General features: G+C 40.1%; 1 protein-coding gene across 2 annotated transcripts in view; it reads right to left on the bottom strand.

The window, feature by feature from the left end:
- The window catches only part of PLXDC2 (plexin domain containing 2), a 418,561-nt gene that overhangs the window by 71,379 nt on the left and 333,267 nt on the right, over positions 1-13,915 (bottom strand). For both annotated transcript variants that reach the window (XM_073334185.1, XM_073334184.1), the window contains exons 8-9: positions 11,828-11,923; positions 10,906-10,987 (exon numbers count right to left, since the gene is read on the bottom strand). In XM_073334185.1, the coding sequence (XP_073190286.1) occupies positions 10,906-10,987; positions 11,828-11,923 (178 nt within the window). The remainder of the gene's footprint in view (positions 1-10,905; positions 10,988-11,827; positions 11,924-13,915) is intronic.

The following is a 13,915-nucleotide window of genomic DNA, read 5'->3' as shown; positions in this document are numbered from 1 at the left end:
CTGGCATGGAAGTTTCAACTCCTGATACAAATGGCTCATCAAAGACTGGGCATTTTCAATGTTTTGTTCCATTATTATAAATGAGCAATAATAGCTTACTGGTATGTAAAAGAATCATGTTTCATAGGCGTTTCTAGTAAAAAAATGGGCTATTTATCTAGGGTTTCATACTATTGTATCTGAAGATCTTCCATGAAAACTAAACACAAGAGTTATAATCTCTCTTCTAACCCAGCCAGCAAAAACAAACATTTTCAAAGGCACAAATGGTAGTTAGATACTCAGCTCCCCTACTGTGAACGGGATTTAAATGTTTAATTACCCTTTGTGTCTTTAAAAATCTCCTACCTATTTTACAGAACACACAACAGGAATGAGGACCCTGTTATGCTTGAGAGGCCTATGTTGGGAAAGAAAAGTCAAAGAAATGGATTTTGAAATGGTCTGAAAGTAGCAAAGACTGGTGGCCATTGTTATTTCATCTGGCAGTGACTTCCATAGTCTGTGTCCAGATTTCTTGCAGAACTAGACAGCACAGAAAGTCTTAGACTGAAAGGAAAATGAAAAATTATTTTCCAATAATCTAAGACTTTGAAGCCACAGCAACAGCTCTAAGCAATGGCTATTAGGAAATCCCTATAATTCTTTAAGAGAAATGGCAAGGAAAGGAGAATGAAAATAAAAATCATCTCTTGGAGCAAGACGTGTTTATCCAAGAAATGTTAGTAGTGGGGCTTGGCTGGGTCTCTCGCTCTGTTCCTGTTTATTGTTATACTTTCCCAGTAAATCATTCTTAAAAGCAAGATCCTGACAAGAGTAGGATTCCAGAGAAGGGGGAACATCATTCGTCCTTTTGGCCAGTTGTTTGGAGACAAACTCAAAATCAAGTATAGCAGGGTTTTGGGACTCAACACCACATTTCTTAAGAACCTTCTTCAATATTGAGCAGACTTAGAGCTTTGGGGAAAGTAGCCTCAACAGGAAGGAGCTGATAACATATGTAAAAGCTTGTTCAGTGACACTGTACCAGGAAGGAATGGAAAGGTTTCTGTTCTGGAGCAGGATTCCTGAACATATCCACTAAATAATTTAGATGAGAATAACAACTATAAACTGACACGTTAACAAAACAGTGCAAGCAGGCTTAGATATCCATTCTTAGCAGCTGGGCATTGGGGATTATCAGTGAGCAGAAGAACCTGAAGGGACTGCAAAAGAAGAAGGTGTGAGGAAGGAAAGAAACATTATGGAGTGAAATATGTAGGGATGTAAAAAGCTAAGGCTGTAGGAAAATGCCAGGGTGTTTCTCGAGAAAATAATTCTGTATGGACCAGCCATGAGGTATACATAAACTATAATTTGGTAAGTTGGCTTTTCTCCACGCATTTGTGTCCTGTGGATTCCACAGCAATTCTACAATGATTTCATAAAGTCCAGCTGCCACTAAAAGCTACACAATGATATTATGTATTAGAAGGACTGCTTAATTTATCTGCAGTTCATCAATGCATAAATCTCAATAAAAGTCTAACTCATCTGGCTAGAGGCTAACTTTCAATATAAATGCTTTATGGACTCATAATCATATGTATTCAGTGATGATACTTGTAAATGACAACCTTTAACTTCACTCACTCTACATTGTCTTCAAGACACAATTTTCATCCCATGTGGGAGACCTATTTCTAAGATCTTACAAGGCCCCCTTCATCACATCCCAAACATCACTAAGTTCACCCCAGTTTGAGGAAATGTTTTGTTCATTAAACAGTCCTGTGCTGCTTTCTTTTCTTGCTTTACTCCATCAGGTTTGCCATGCATACCAAATTCTCAATTATTGAATGCTAATTTCCTTACAGTTTCATGCAGTTCATGCATTCAGATTAGCTTGTCAAATTAAGAAAAAAGCAGCTTGGAAGGGAATTGAAGAAGTTGGGTGTGGAGCAATTTTCTGCTCCATAAAATACAGTTCTAGTTATCAGCAGCATATCAGGGGCTGACACATTTCCCCATACAAAACTTATCATTCCTGACACTTGTTGCACTTGATTTAAAAGACCCCCTCCCTATCGCAAGACGATCTCTAAAAAAGAAGAAAACAAAACACTGTGTTAAAATCAAAGCACGCTCCTCAAGGAAGGGCCAAATTCTTTACCTCATGAATTTCAATGTGATTGTGGTATAATCTGGGCAGCAACTGGCCCCAAGTTGGAAAAACAGCACTAGCATTATCTTCAGTTTAGCATAGGGACAAATTTGAGCTGAATCAATAGACTGCCACAATAGACCTAGATGTTAGAACTCTACATGTTTGTTCATTTTTCATATAAAGCCACTCTAGCACCACTCCCAAAAGAAACACTGTAACTGGAATATTAATTATAGAGTGAGCCAGAATCTGGACAATTTTCCCCCACTTTTCTTTGCTTGAAGCAGCAAAACGATCAGCAAATTGGGTCTCACTTTCATAATTTTCTGCATACTGCTAGAATGTGCTAGTGTTTAGGGAACACACATTGTTTGAAATCTCTAGCCCTTATAAAACATTTCAAATTAGATTTTCCTTGTAATTTGTATATGAATCGACAACGTTCATTGGGTTATGTATGCTGCCTCTGGTGGTTTACTTAATCGGTACAAATTCTTCATTTTCTTTCTTTGTAACTCAAGAGATCAGATCTTGTACCTGATTTTGTTATAGTGGCTCATTGCTGTCACTTAAAATTGGGCTGCGGTAAAAATATCCATAATATAAATCAACACCTCCCACACTTAATTCTGATTATAAATATTTAACATGCACAAGGGGAAAAAAGAAAGAAAACTCCACCAAATTACAAAAAATAGAAGTGTTTAAAAAGGAGCCAGGATCATTCATATTTAACTATCTGAATGGTCAATTCCGTGAGACACTGGACGATGGACACCTCCCTGCATCTCAATGCTCCCAAGGCTGGATCTATGAAGTTTGAAGGTACACCACAACCACAACACAAACGGGCCACGATTTTCAAGAAAGCTTAGCATCCACAGTAAGGGCCAGATTTACAGAAGTGTTTAGCAAAATGCATGTCACAATGGGAGCTTCTGGGTGTTGACTGAGCACTTTTGTGAGCCTGGCCCAGATTGTGCATACTGAACACTGGAAATTTTAGTCCGGATCTCTTTTGAAAAAGTGGCCTTTAATGTTATTAACTCTCATCTAATTCAGTGTCTTTATAAAATATCTCTCCCTGCTCTGTTCTTTTAATTTTTTTATGGGGGGTGGGTGGACAAGCAACATGGTCACACCTGATTATTTATATTACAGTAACCTACTCCAAAAGCTTATATGAAAATATTTATGGTACAGGTAGGTCTAAATCAAAACAAACCCCTCCCCAACACCCTGAATGTTGGAAATTTTCAGATCCAAAAATCAGATTTAAAACTAACCTTAATATATTTGAAACTACTACTGAAAAGAAGAAGAAAAAAGCAAGCAAGAACATTTCCGGCTTACCCAGAGATCTAAATGTAGAGCGATAAGGTATTTTTTGTATATCAACATGGAGCTACTATAAAGGTATCTACAAAAATATCAAATAATATTTCAGTTTAAAATCATTTTCCTGAGAAGAGCAAGTTCCCAAACTTGCTTTTCCCCACTTCCAGTTATTCAGCTTGGAATGCAAAATAATGTGTTTCCTCAGTATCGGTTTAGGTAGAAGATGTGATTGTAATAAAGAGAACGCAGAAATATCAAGATTTTACATGACATCACTGGGATCCTTCTCAAAAGCCTTTCCGACTTTTGACTTCGTGCTGAGCACATCACTTAAAACACAAGAATAACTTCCTGGTTTGCATAACAGGTGCTATTACTAGTGTCAACACCGGCACATGAGAGAGGATTATTTTCTCCTACTCCTTATCACTGTGGCCCAGAGTCAGGAAAGCACTGAGGCGCGCATGTCATTAAAGAGCTCTTCATGAAGCCACCTTGGCCTCCTACTATTTTTTTCCTAGCTCTCCTTTGCATCAGGATAGCTTGCAGTTGTGCCCTTTAATACTGTCTCCTTGAAAACCTGCCAGCTCTCCTGAATTCCTCTCTCCTTTAGATTATCTTCCCATGAGACCTTGCCTATCAGTTCTCCGAGTTGGTTGGAGTCTTCTTTTTTGAAGTCCATTGTCCTTATTCCACTGCTCTCTCTCCTTCCTTTCCTTAGACTCATGTAATCTATCGTCTCATGATCACGTGCACCCAAATTGCCTTACACCCTCAGATTTGCTACCAATTCCTTTCTGTTGGTCAGAATCAAGCCTAAAATGCCGTCCCCCCACCCTTTGGTTTCTTCCTCCACTTTCTGAAACAAAAAGTTGTCCCCAATACATTCTAAGAACTTAATGGAAATTTTGTGTTTTGCCATATTGCTTTTCCAACAGATGTCTGGGTAGTTGAAGTCCCCTATTACTGCCAAGTTTTGTGTTTTGTCTATTTCTGTTAAGCAGCTCGTTTCTGGTTCTCCCTGACTGGTGGGAGTGTGAAACTGGGCACCCAATGTGGTGACTCCCAAAGTTAGGGGTGTTTTTGAAAAATTAAATCTTCACTTTTCTGTACTTATATTTCCTAATCTGTATAATGGGGATAAAAATGTTTATGCACCGGGGTAAGACACATTTAGATCTACGGATGTAAAGTAATACAAGTACTAAATATAACTATTCTATAGTAAATATACGTTCCCTCCAAAAACAGCCCTGGGTGTTATTTCTCACCCTCTCCCTCTGATCACTCTGGGGGAAGCTGATCTTTTTGCTGATGCCAGAACAGCTACCGAGAACAGACTACCCTCTCTTCATTCACACCCCATCTCAAAAATTCAGCTCAGATCCCATTTTTCCCCACAGTGTACAACTGGGGAGCTGTCAGCAAGCACCCTGCCCTGGAGTTAATTATTGTCTACCCTGGCCTCACATTCATGTCTACTTTCACACTCTTGGGGCTCATCTACATGGGGAAAGTTACCGGCATAGCTTCTGTGGACTAAGCTATTCTGCAATAACTATTCTGGAATAGCTCCCCATGTGGACATTCTATTCTGCTGAAAAAAGTAAAATCATTTTTATTCCAGAATAGTGTGTCCATGCAGGAGAGTTATTCAGGAATAGCTAAATCATACTGGAATAGTTATTCCAGAATAGCTGTGCTGGTGGATTTCTTCTGGGAAGACAAGACCTTTGAATAAAGATTTTATTGTTGTAACAACTGCGCTTGGTCATACGAATGACACAATATAAAATTTTAATTGTATTGTACTGTGCCTGGGAGACAAAAAATACAGAATGCTGTGTTTAGTAGTAACGTAGCTTTGATAAATGCTGTCCTGAAGAAAAAGGGGCTGTGGGAGTGTAAAAGAGTTTTACTTTATACTGAAGAGATGCTTGTTTGGTATTTGTTTATTAGCTAACATGCTCTAAGCAATCTCACTTTAGAATATCTGCTTATTGCCCCAGCTTCTTTGCTTCTCTAGGAGACCATTTCAATGGCCATTGAAGCCCCTTGTGGATCTTGATTTATCACATTCTGATCACTGGGAAATAAATTCACTGCTTCCCTGCTCCTTACTTGACAATGGCAGGACTTCCCAATGCCCAAGTTAAATGCTGTATTCAGGGTATCACAGTAAATGTTAATTGCCTTCCTCTATGGACTCTGAGTATAAGGAAGGAGATTCTGTTATTTTCTGTCCTGTTTCTTGACTCAATCTGTTAAAACAGATTTTAGGGCCATTATCTACTTTACAGGAGTCAGATCCATTACTCATCAAAAGTCTTTCAATTTTGATTATTGTGGATGGGCTTGTCTTGTAGTTTCCAAAGTATCTTCTTATGACTACTTGAAAAAATTCTGCAGGTATTCCCTCCAAAATTAAATATTAATTTTCTGTATATTCTTAAGCACTTTCAAAATGCCTATGTTAATAGTTCATGTGGTATTTTATCTGTTTTCCCAAATAGATTCTGCTCCACTGCAGAGGTACAATATTTATCCCAATGGGAGATAAAAATCCAGGGCTGTATTATTTTACAAGAATTACAATTGATACACAATGGTTCACAGAAAAAATGGAGTACTTGGGATGAAGCCACACCCAACAATCTATCCTTAGCAATTTTTGACCAGGAAATTCAGCTATCTTAATCGAGTTTGTATTCCTTTACCACACATAACAGTGAAATATTTTACTAAAGCTAATTTTGGCTTTTAAAGAACAAAAATACTTGCTGGAACTGAAGCTCATGATTTGGAGCATTTTGCTGCTGTCAAGAAACACAAAATATAGTTGCCAACCAGGTTATAAAATATGGCAAGAGATTACCCAAAAGTGGGTGTTGGGGAACTTGATGTGTATTTGTCATGCTCCAAACTCACCTTCCTTTGAAATGCAAGCTAGACTGTGAAAATGAATTCACTCCCTTAACAGTATCAAGGCAAGAAGGCAATGACTGTAATTTGTAAAAATAATCATCCTTTGGACAATGTGGACGTTTTTGAAGAGTGGCCGGATAACATAAGAGAATCACTGGACCAAAATGTTGCATAAAGCAATCTAAGATGCTGGGAAGGAGAAAACATTTTGCAAGTTGAGAGCAGAACTTGCATTTGATGATTGATACATTGTAATGTGCTTCCTAATTACTACTATGCATTGTATTAAATTTCTGATACCATTCAGCTACATTTCATGCTGCACACCATTGGATATTTTATGCTTTATAGTTATTCAGAACTGCCCATTTTGGAATTGGGTGAGATAATATCTTTTATTGGACTAACTTCTGTTGGTGAGAGAGAGAGAGGAGGTTTTGACCTTAAACAGAGCTCTTCTTCAAGTCTCTGTGTAAGCCAAGGATGGGCAAACTTTTTGACCTGAGGGCCACACCAGGGTTGCAAAACTGCATGGAGGACCGAGTAGGGAAGGCTGTGCCTCCTCAAACTGCCTGGCCCCTGCCCCCTATCTGCCCCTCCCACTTCCCACCCCTGACTGTGCCACTCAGAACCCCTAACCCATCCAACCCCCCCTCGCTCCTTGTCCCCTGACCGCCCCCCCAGGACCCTCACACCCTATCCAACCCCCCCCCCCCCGGCTCCCTGACTGCCCTGACCCCTATCCACAATAAAGAGATTGCACTTCAGTACTTGTATTAGGTAAACTGAAAAATACTATTTCTTTTATCATTTTTACAGTGCATATATTTGTAAGCAAAAATAATAATATAAAGTGAGCATTGTATACTTTGTATTCTGTGTTGTAATTGAAATCAATATTGAAAACATAGAAAAACATAAAAAAATATTTAATACATTTCAATTGGTATTCTATTGTTATAAGTGTGATTAATTGCGATTAATTTTTTGAGTTAATTGCATGAGCTAACTGCGATTAATTGACAGCCCTAATATTAACTGACCATGTTTTTGTTTTGTTTTGTTTGTTTTTGGTTATTTTAAGAGCATGGGGGAATCTGTCTGTTCAGGAATTTTCAGGATCTAAAGTTTTTGCAGGTGGGAGTGGGATAAAACTGCACGAAACAATGCGGGAGCAGGTGGAAGTGGGAGTGGGTATTACGGGGTGGGATGAGAGTGGGATTAAAAAAATAGCCTCATGCAGGGCTCCAGTGCTGAGGTTTCTATCAGGGTGCTCTCCCTTGATCCTGCCTGGCAATTCCATGTCATTTACAGCTATGCAAAGAGGGTGTAAAACATTGCCACTATTTTGATCTAACAGTGCTGTATTACCAAGTAAATGACTGCATGAGGTGCACAGCAGTGCAGAATTCACTGTCCATCTTTTGTACCAGTCTCTAGCTCAGGGGTAGGCAAACTACGGCCCGCGAGCTGAATCCAGCCTGTCAGGGCTTTGGATCTGGCCCGTGGTATTGGCACCATGTCCCTATGGCCCCTGGAGGGAGGAGGTGTGGCAGAGGGCTCTATGCGTTGCCCTCGTCTGTAGGCACCACCTCCTGCAGCTCCCATTGGCTGGGAATGGGAAACCACGACCAATGGGAGCTTCGGGGAGGTACCTGCAGGCGAGGGCAGAGCACGGACCCCTCTGCCCCCACCTCCCCCAGAGGCTGCAGAGACTTCTGGGAGCAGTGCGGGGCCAGGGCAGGCAGGGAGCCTGTCGTAGCCTCGCTGTGTGCTGCTGCCACCCTGGAACCTGCACCCCGAAACCCTCCTGCATCCCACATCCCAACCCTCTTCCCTGAGCCTCCTAACCCCCTGCCTTGAGCCCCTGCCACACCCCTCCTGCACCCCAACCCCCTGCCATGAGCCCCCTCCTGCACTCCATGCCCCCTTCTGCACCCCAACCCCCTGCCCTAAGACCCCTGCTGCAGCCTGCACCCCTCCTGCATCCCAACCCCCTGCCGCACCCTGCACCCCTCCTGCACTCCAACCCCCTGCCCTGAGCCCCCTCGTACACCCCCACACCTGTCCTGTGCCCCAACCCCTTGCCCTGAGCCCCTTCCTGCACACTGCACCCCCCACACCCTCCGCACTCCCTCCCAGACCCCAACCCCCTGCCCCAGCCCTACATTCATGGCCCTGCATGCAATTTCCCTACACAGATGTGGCCCTCGGGGCAAAACGTTTGCCCATCCCTGCTCTAGCTAGTAGCTGTCTGATAAATTTGAAGCCCCACCTCCTTTGTTGCTAATGGAAAGGAGCTTTTTTGTCTCTTTTCCTCTCTCAGAGCCTCCTAGCTACTGTTAAGGGAGGTGTCTCCACTGCTCTATTCTTCCCCGAGCCTCCTGGCAGCAGGCAGAATTGGAGAGAGCAAAGAGGTCTCTGTTAGTCTTCCCCTCTCTTAGACCTGATCCATACATAAAGTTTCATCAGTTTAACAAAAATCAGTTTAAAAACAAATTTAGTTAAACAGGTGCAAATTCCTGGGTGGACAATCCTCTATTGGTTTGAATCTGGCTTTTTATCAGTAATTTTACAAACACAAGCTAAATGATAGAACCAGCTTTTAAATGAATTGTATTTAAGCTAGTGCAATTTCTGTATGTAGACATAACCTTAGTCTCCTTTTTTTTATCCTTCTCATGAATAACTTCAGATCCTGCCTCTGCTGCTAGTCAGAGATTTCCCAAGCCCAAGTAGCATGAAATGACTGACAGCTTCACTCCCACCCAGAAATAGCAGCGACAAATGTGCCATGTTATTCATTTTACTCTACCACCTCTTGTCAAAGCCATGAGCACTGTAACAGCACTGGAGTTGTCTGTTTGCAGAAAACCATATAGTACTAGGTTACATACTTGATAGAAGGTGATCTACAACCAGAAGGACAAGAATCTCTTTAATGAAAACTTATATTCTATAGAAATCGAAGTCTCACGCCCCCCATACTTGCCACTGATGAGTGGCTGAATTGATTTATTAAGCCTTTTTTGCAGCACTTCTAATGCTCTGGTAGTTCAGCATAATGCTTCAGAAACTTCACAACAATGGCTGGGCAGTTTTGTTTTTTTACTTTCATAAACGGACCAATTTTTGCTGTTTCCACAAACAAAGCTCCACTCACTCCAGTGGGTGTTTCACCTGAGCAAGGAGGACTGCAACATGATCCCAAAGCATCAGATCTTGCTCCTAACTAAGTCAATGCATGTTCATGCTTCAGTGTAAGCAGGAACAAATCCTAAGACTAAACTTCACACCAAGCAACCGGGGCACACTTACAAGGCCTGCTCACTTAGCCTTTCCTTGGAATAGCCTGCTACTAGGTGTATATTTTTATTCTGTACAACATTTGTCATGCTGCATGATACAATCTGATGTAGATAAAATACCTTATCAAGGCTGTCTGGCAAAATAAGTGGACAAAACTGATTTGCAGCAAGCTTTGATACAAACCTACTTCAAGTGAAGCGGCTTAGGAAAATATAAATATAAACTACCACAAATTCTTAATTCCATACTGACTTCATCAACTATTTGCCTGTCTTTCAGCATCCTATTAAATAACTGCACACTTTTAAAATGCTAATAGCCTTTTCTCCTTTCATTATTCATACACTTTATAAATAAGACTTGTGTCCTTAATCTCTGAGGTTGAAAAGCAAAACACAAATAATTCACATCCATAACTATATTGTATTTTACATAACTGAATGGCTGTTTAATTCTAGATACCAAGGTCAGCAAATGAAGAACTTTTTGAAAAGCCATGATCACAGAGTTGTCGTTATGCTCTTTACACTTCAGCTATTCCATAAAGCTTCCAAATGGTTCCTGCAGCTGACATGACTGTCAGAGTGAATGTAGCAGTGAGGGGATGATGAGACCCAAAATGTTCACTAAACATGATGAGAGGCTCAAAGACTTTTTTTTTTTTAAACTCCTAGTTGTGTCAGTCTCATCCCTGTTTGGGGGACCAGCAGGTTTTTATAGCTACATTTACATACTCGCCCCTTGGTCTCTGCATGCAGTGACATTTCTTTCTGATGACATACAAGGAGCAAATATGAATTTAATTATGATTTCTATTGGCTACTTTAAACCAAAGATAATTAGAACTTCAGATAAGAGTATGGAAATAATGGTAGGAACTCTGAGAAACATATGCTTGCTCTGTCAGCCCTTGGGCCCTTCTTTCCTAGCTTTCTTTATTAAAGTTAAATGGGGTAGTGATGTGTTGCTGATAATGGGAGCTGCTGAGGTTCATAGTGATGAACAATATTACTTTAGGATGATACTGTAAATTACAATGCCAAAAGCATCCCCCTTGTCTTTCCTCAGCAAATAAATTCCCAAAAGAACAAGTCCTATATTCTGAATCATTTAAGGTCAAACTTTTTTTGAATACATTTTGAGCACGGCCGTATATCAAAGGCCAAAGAAACAAGGCTCTTTACCTTTGGAGTTTATTACACCAGCTGCAGTTGAAGCCAATCTGGGCAGTGACACAGGAACCACAGCTGTTAAACTGGAGACAGGCTGGGAGATGGAAAAATAAATAAATATTAATACACCTATTAATCTTATAGACAATTCTTACTACATGTACAAAGCAAGAATAAATCCTCTCCAAAAATATATTTAAGCGATCACTGGGCTCTCAGATGTGCAGCATGACATATAAAAGATAGCCTGTTAGCATGTACTGTACAGATATATGCAGAGAAGGTAATTTTGATCTTCAGGATTTAAATTGTTTTCCATTTGTAAATTTAATCCCATTTCCAAAAACCTCCTTTCACTCAGGTTGCTAATTTTTTATTTTACTGTTAAGTATTAAGTTATTTCTTTAAATCTCTTTCCTTCTCATTTCTACATTTCTCGGTATAGCTAACATTTAGACATATGCTGATAAGAAGACTGGCAGGAAAGTGTGTAAGAACTGTAACTGGATTAGGAAAAAAGGGTGATAGCTACTTTCAGTGTATCATAGTGGTACAGCTGGCCATTTAAATGCTAAGATTTCTAAACAATGTAGGTTTACCTTGAGCAAAGAAGAAGGTGGATGAATTGCAAAACTTGTTTGTCTGTTCATTTAAGTTGGGCTGCACTGTACACATAAGTTTTTGTGTTTGACTCACAATCTTGTAATTTACTCCCTTTCTTCATGAAGCAAACAATGGATATATAGACACTCATTGGAAAATCATTTAGTGCAATTGTCATTCAAGATCTTCTGGCAGTTATGATAAAACTCTGATCTGTTAACTTACTTGAGTCAGCTATATAAAGTTTTCAAACCCTCAGATTCTAGGAAAATATTTTGCAATGCTGCATTTTCCAACTATTTTGGACCTGTCCATATTAAATTTTACTTACTAGGTAGAGGTATCATCTCAACAGCTGACAGATTGGTAATCTTTGACATTTGTAGCTCCACCCTGTGGTATTCATAAATCGTTCTTCTACGGACATCTATCAGGGAGGAAAACAGGGAGGAGATATTTTCATATCTTATTGTTTTGCAAGCTGCATCCTGTGAGAAACCAGTGGGTTTACCAGTTGCTTGCTATACTACACACACACACACACACACACACACAGAGCACATTTCCCCCATGACGCAATTTTAATTTAACAGCTCTAGAGTGGGAGATTCATTTGAGAAACCATCAGAGACTTTCACCAATAAAGGACTATGAAAATGCTGAATGAGCTCTCAGCCATCTCATTAACTCATTTAGGCAGAACTTCTAAAGCTGATACTCAAATTCATTTTAGACTATATTTCAGATATTTACCCCCAGAAGATGTTTCCCAAGCTAGATGGCTTATAGAAACATACTGTCGGAATGCCATTTGTTCTCAAAATGTGCAAACAAAAATGGTTTAGTCACTTAATTTATTTGTTAGCTGGAAGCTACTTCACATCTTAATACTGCAGCCTTTGCTCAAAAGTATTGGATTAGAACGTTTTTAATATTAAAAAAAATGAAAAATGTTAAAGGAGCTAAGAAAAGTGTTACTAAAAAGGCAGCTGCATGTGAAATCACTCCGTAAACTGAAATCAGGTATGTTTCTCAAAGCAGAAGATTCTCTGCAAAGTTATAAGTGTACTGTTTAGACAGGCTTTGAACACACAAGCCCAAAGCAACAGACGGGAAATGTAAAAAGAAAAATCAGTTGATTGTTAGTTTCCTATTCACTGTTGTATTATTTATTCTAGTCATCTTCAATATTCCAGATATTAAGTGTATGGCTGCAAAGCAGACCAGAACATTTGCAAATTAGAAGGATAGACTATACTACTGGTCTTACATTATAATGATGACCATTTCCATAGGCCTTGGATTCAAGGTTAATTTTTTGTCAGAGGCCTGATCAAGCTTCCATTTAAATCACTGCAAACTCTTTCACTTCAGTACGATTAGGACAGAAGAGAAATGAGCAGATTCAGACATTGGATTAATGGATTCTCTTGGTCAATTTTGTCAGTTGAGCTGATGGGAGGAGAAAATAATACAGAGAACCACAAACCTATGCTTAGGCAGCCTTGTGTTGCCAATTCTGCACCATGCAAATGGGGCACAGCCATATGGTTGGTGTGAGGGACATGTTTTTATCAGCCATTCTGCTTTGGACTTTAAGAGTATTGTTGCATCCCCAAATGTTGTTAGGAAATCATATAGCAGCTGTGACAAAAAGAAAGTATTTTCCCCAGCTTCTTCTGGTCAGAAGGTCATGGCCACTTCTTTCAGATGCAAAACGTTTTTACTTATATATTTATTATACACTGAAATAAACACATTAACAGCAATAAATATGAATTCCTACAAGATGTGCTAGAGTGCACTTGGAGATACACCTAGCTACTGTGCTTGAAGAGCACAGTTTGGCCTGAGTACGTGAGCTTTGTTAGGACAAGTACATGTGCTGCCACCAACAGCAAGCAAAAGCTGTCAAAGCAACCAGCAAGCAACCTGCTTGAAGGAGCAGTGAAGACAGCCCTAAGAAGGGTTGGGCTGGGATGTCATGTGAAATCCTGCCCTGCCCTGGCAAGTTTCTTTGTGAAGCGACTGCACTGGACAGCCTCTCTGTTCTCCTCTTTGAACAAGCTCTTTTAGGCATGAATAGTCAGAATCTTGCTTGCAAACAATAATACTTCTACCTAACTCTCCATAAGGCTTAAGGTGCCATTGCCAATTAACTCAACTTGTTATTTATTTGAGGCTGACTTCTGCTATCATTGAACCACTCCTGGTGGAGGATCTCTGTTTTTATCTTGGATGCAGTGATAGCTTTTTAAGTTGGTACACTTATATATTTTTACCACAAAGCCATTCTGATTGGATAGTAGGCAGATCCTGGCAAGATAAGATATCTGCTGTGGATGTTCTGATACCTGCCAGACTTCCAAAGGTACAGGCTAGGAAACCCTGCCAAGATGAAACTAATCTGGGCTTGGTT

Source organism: Lepidochelys kempii, chromosome 2 (genome assembly GCF_965140285.1).
Source record: "Lepidochelys kempii isolate rLepKem1 chromosome 2, rLepKem1.hap1, whole genome shotgun sequence".
NCBI lineage: Eukaryota > Metazoa > Chordata > Testudines > Cheloniidae > Lepidochelys > Lepidochelys kempii.
This window is presented reverse-complemented; position numbering and strand designations above follow the sequence as displayed.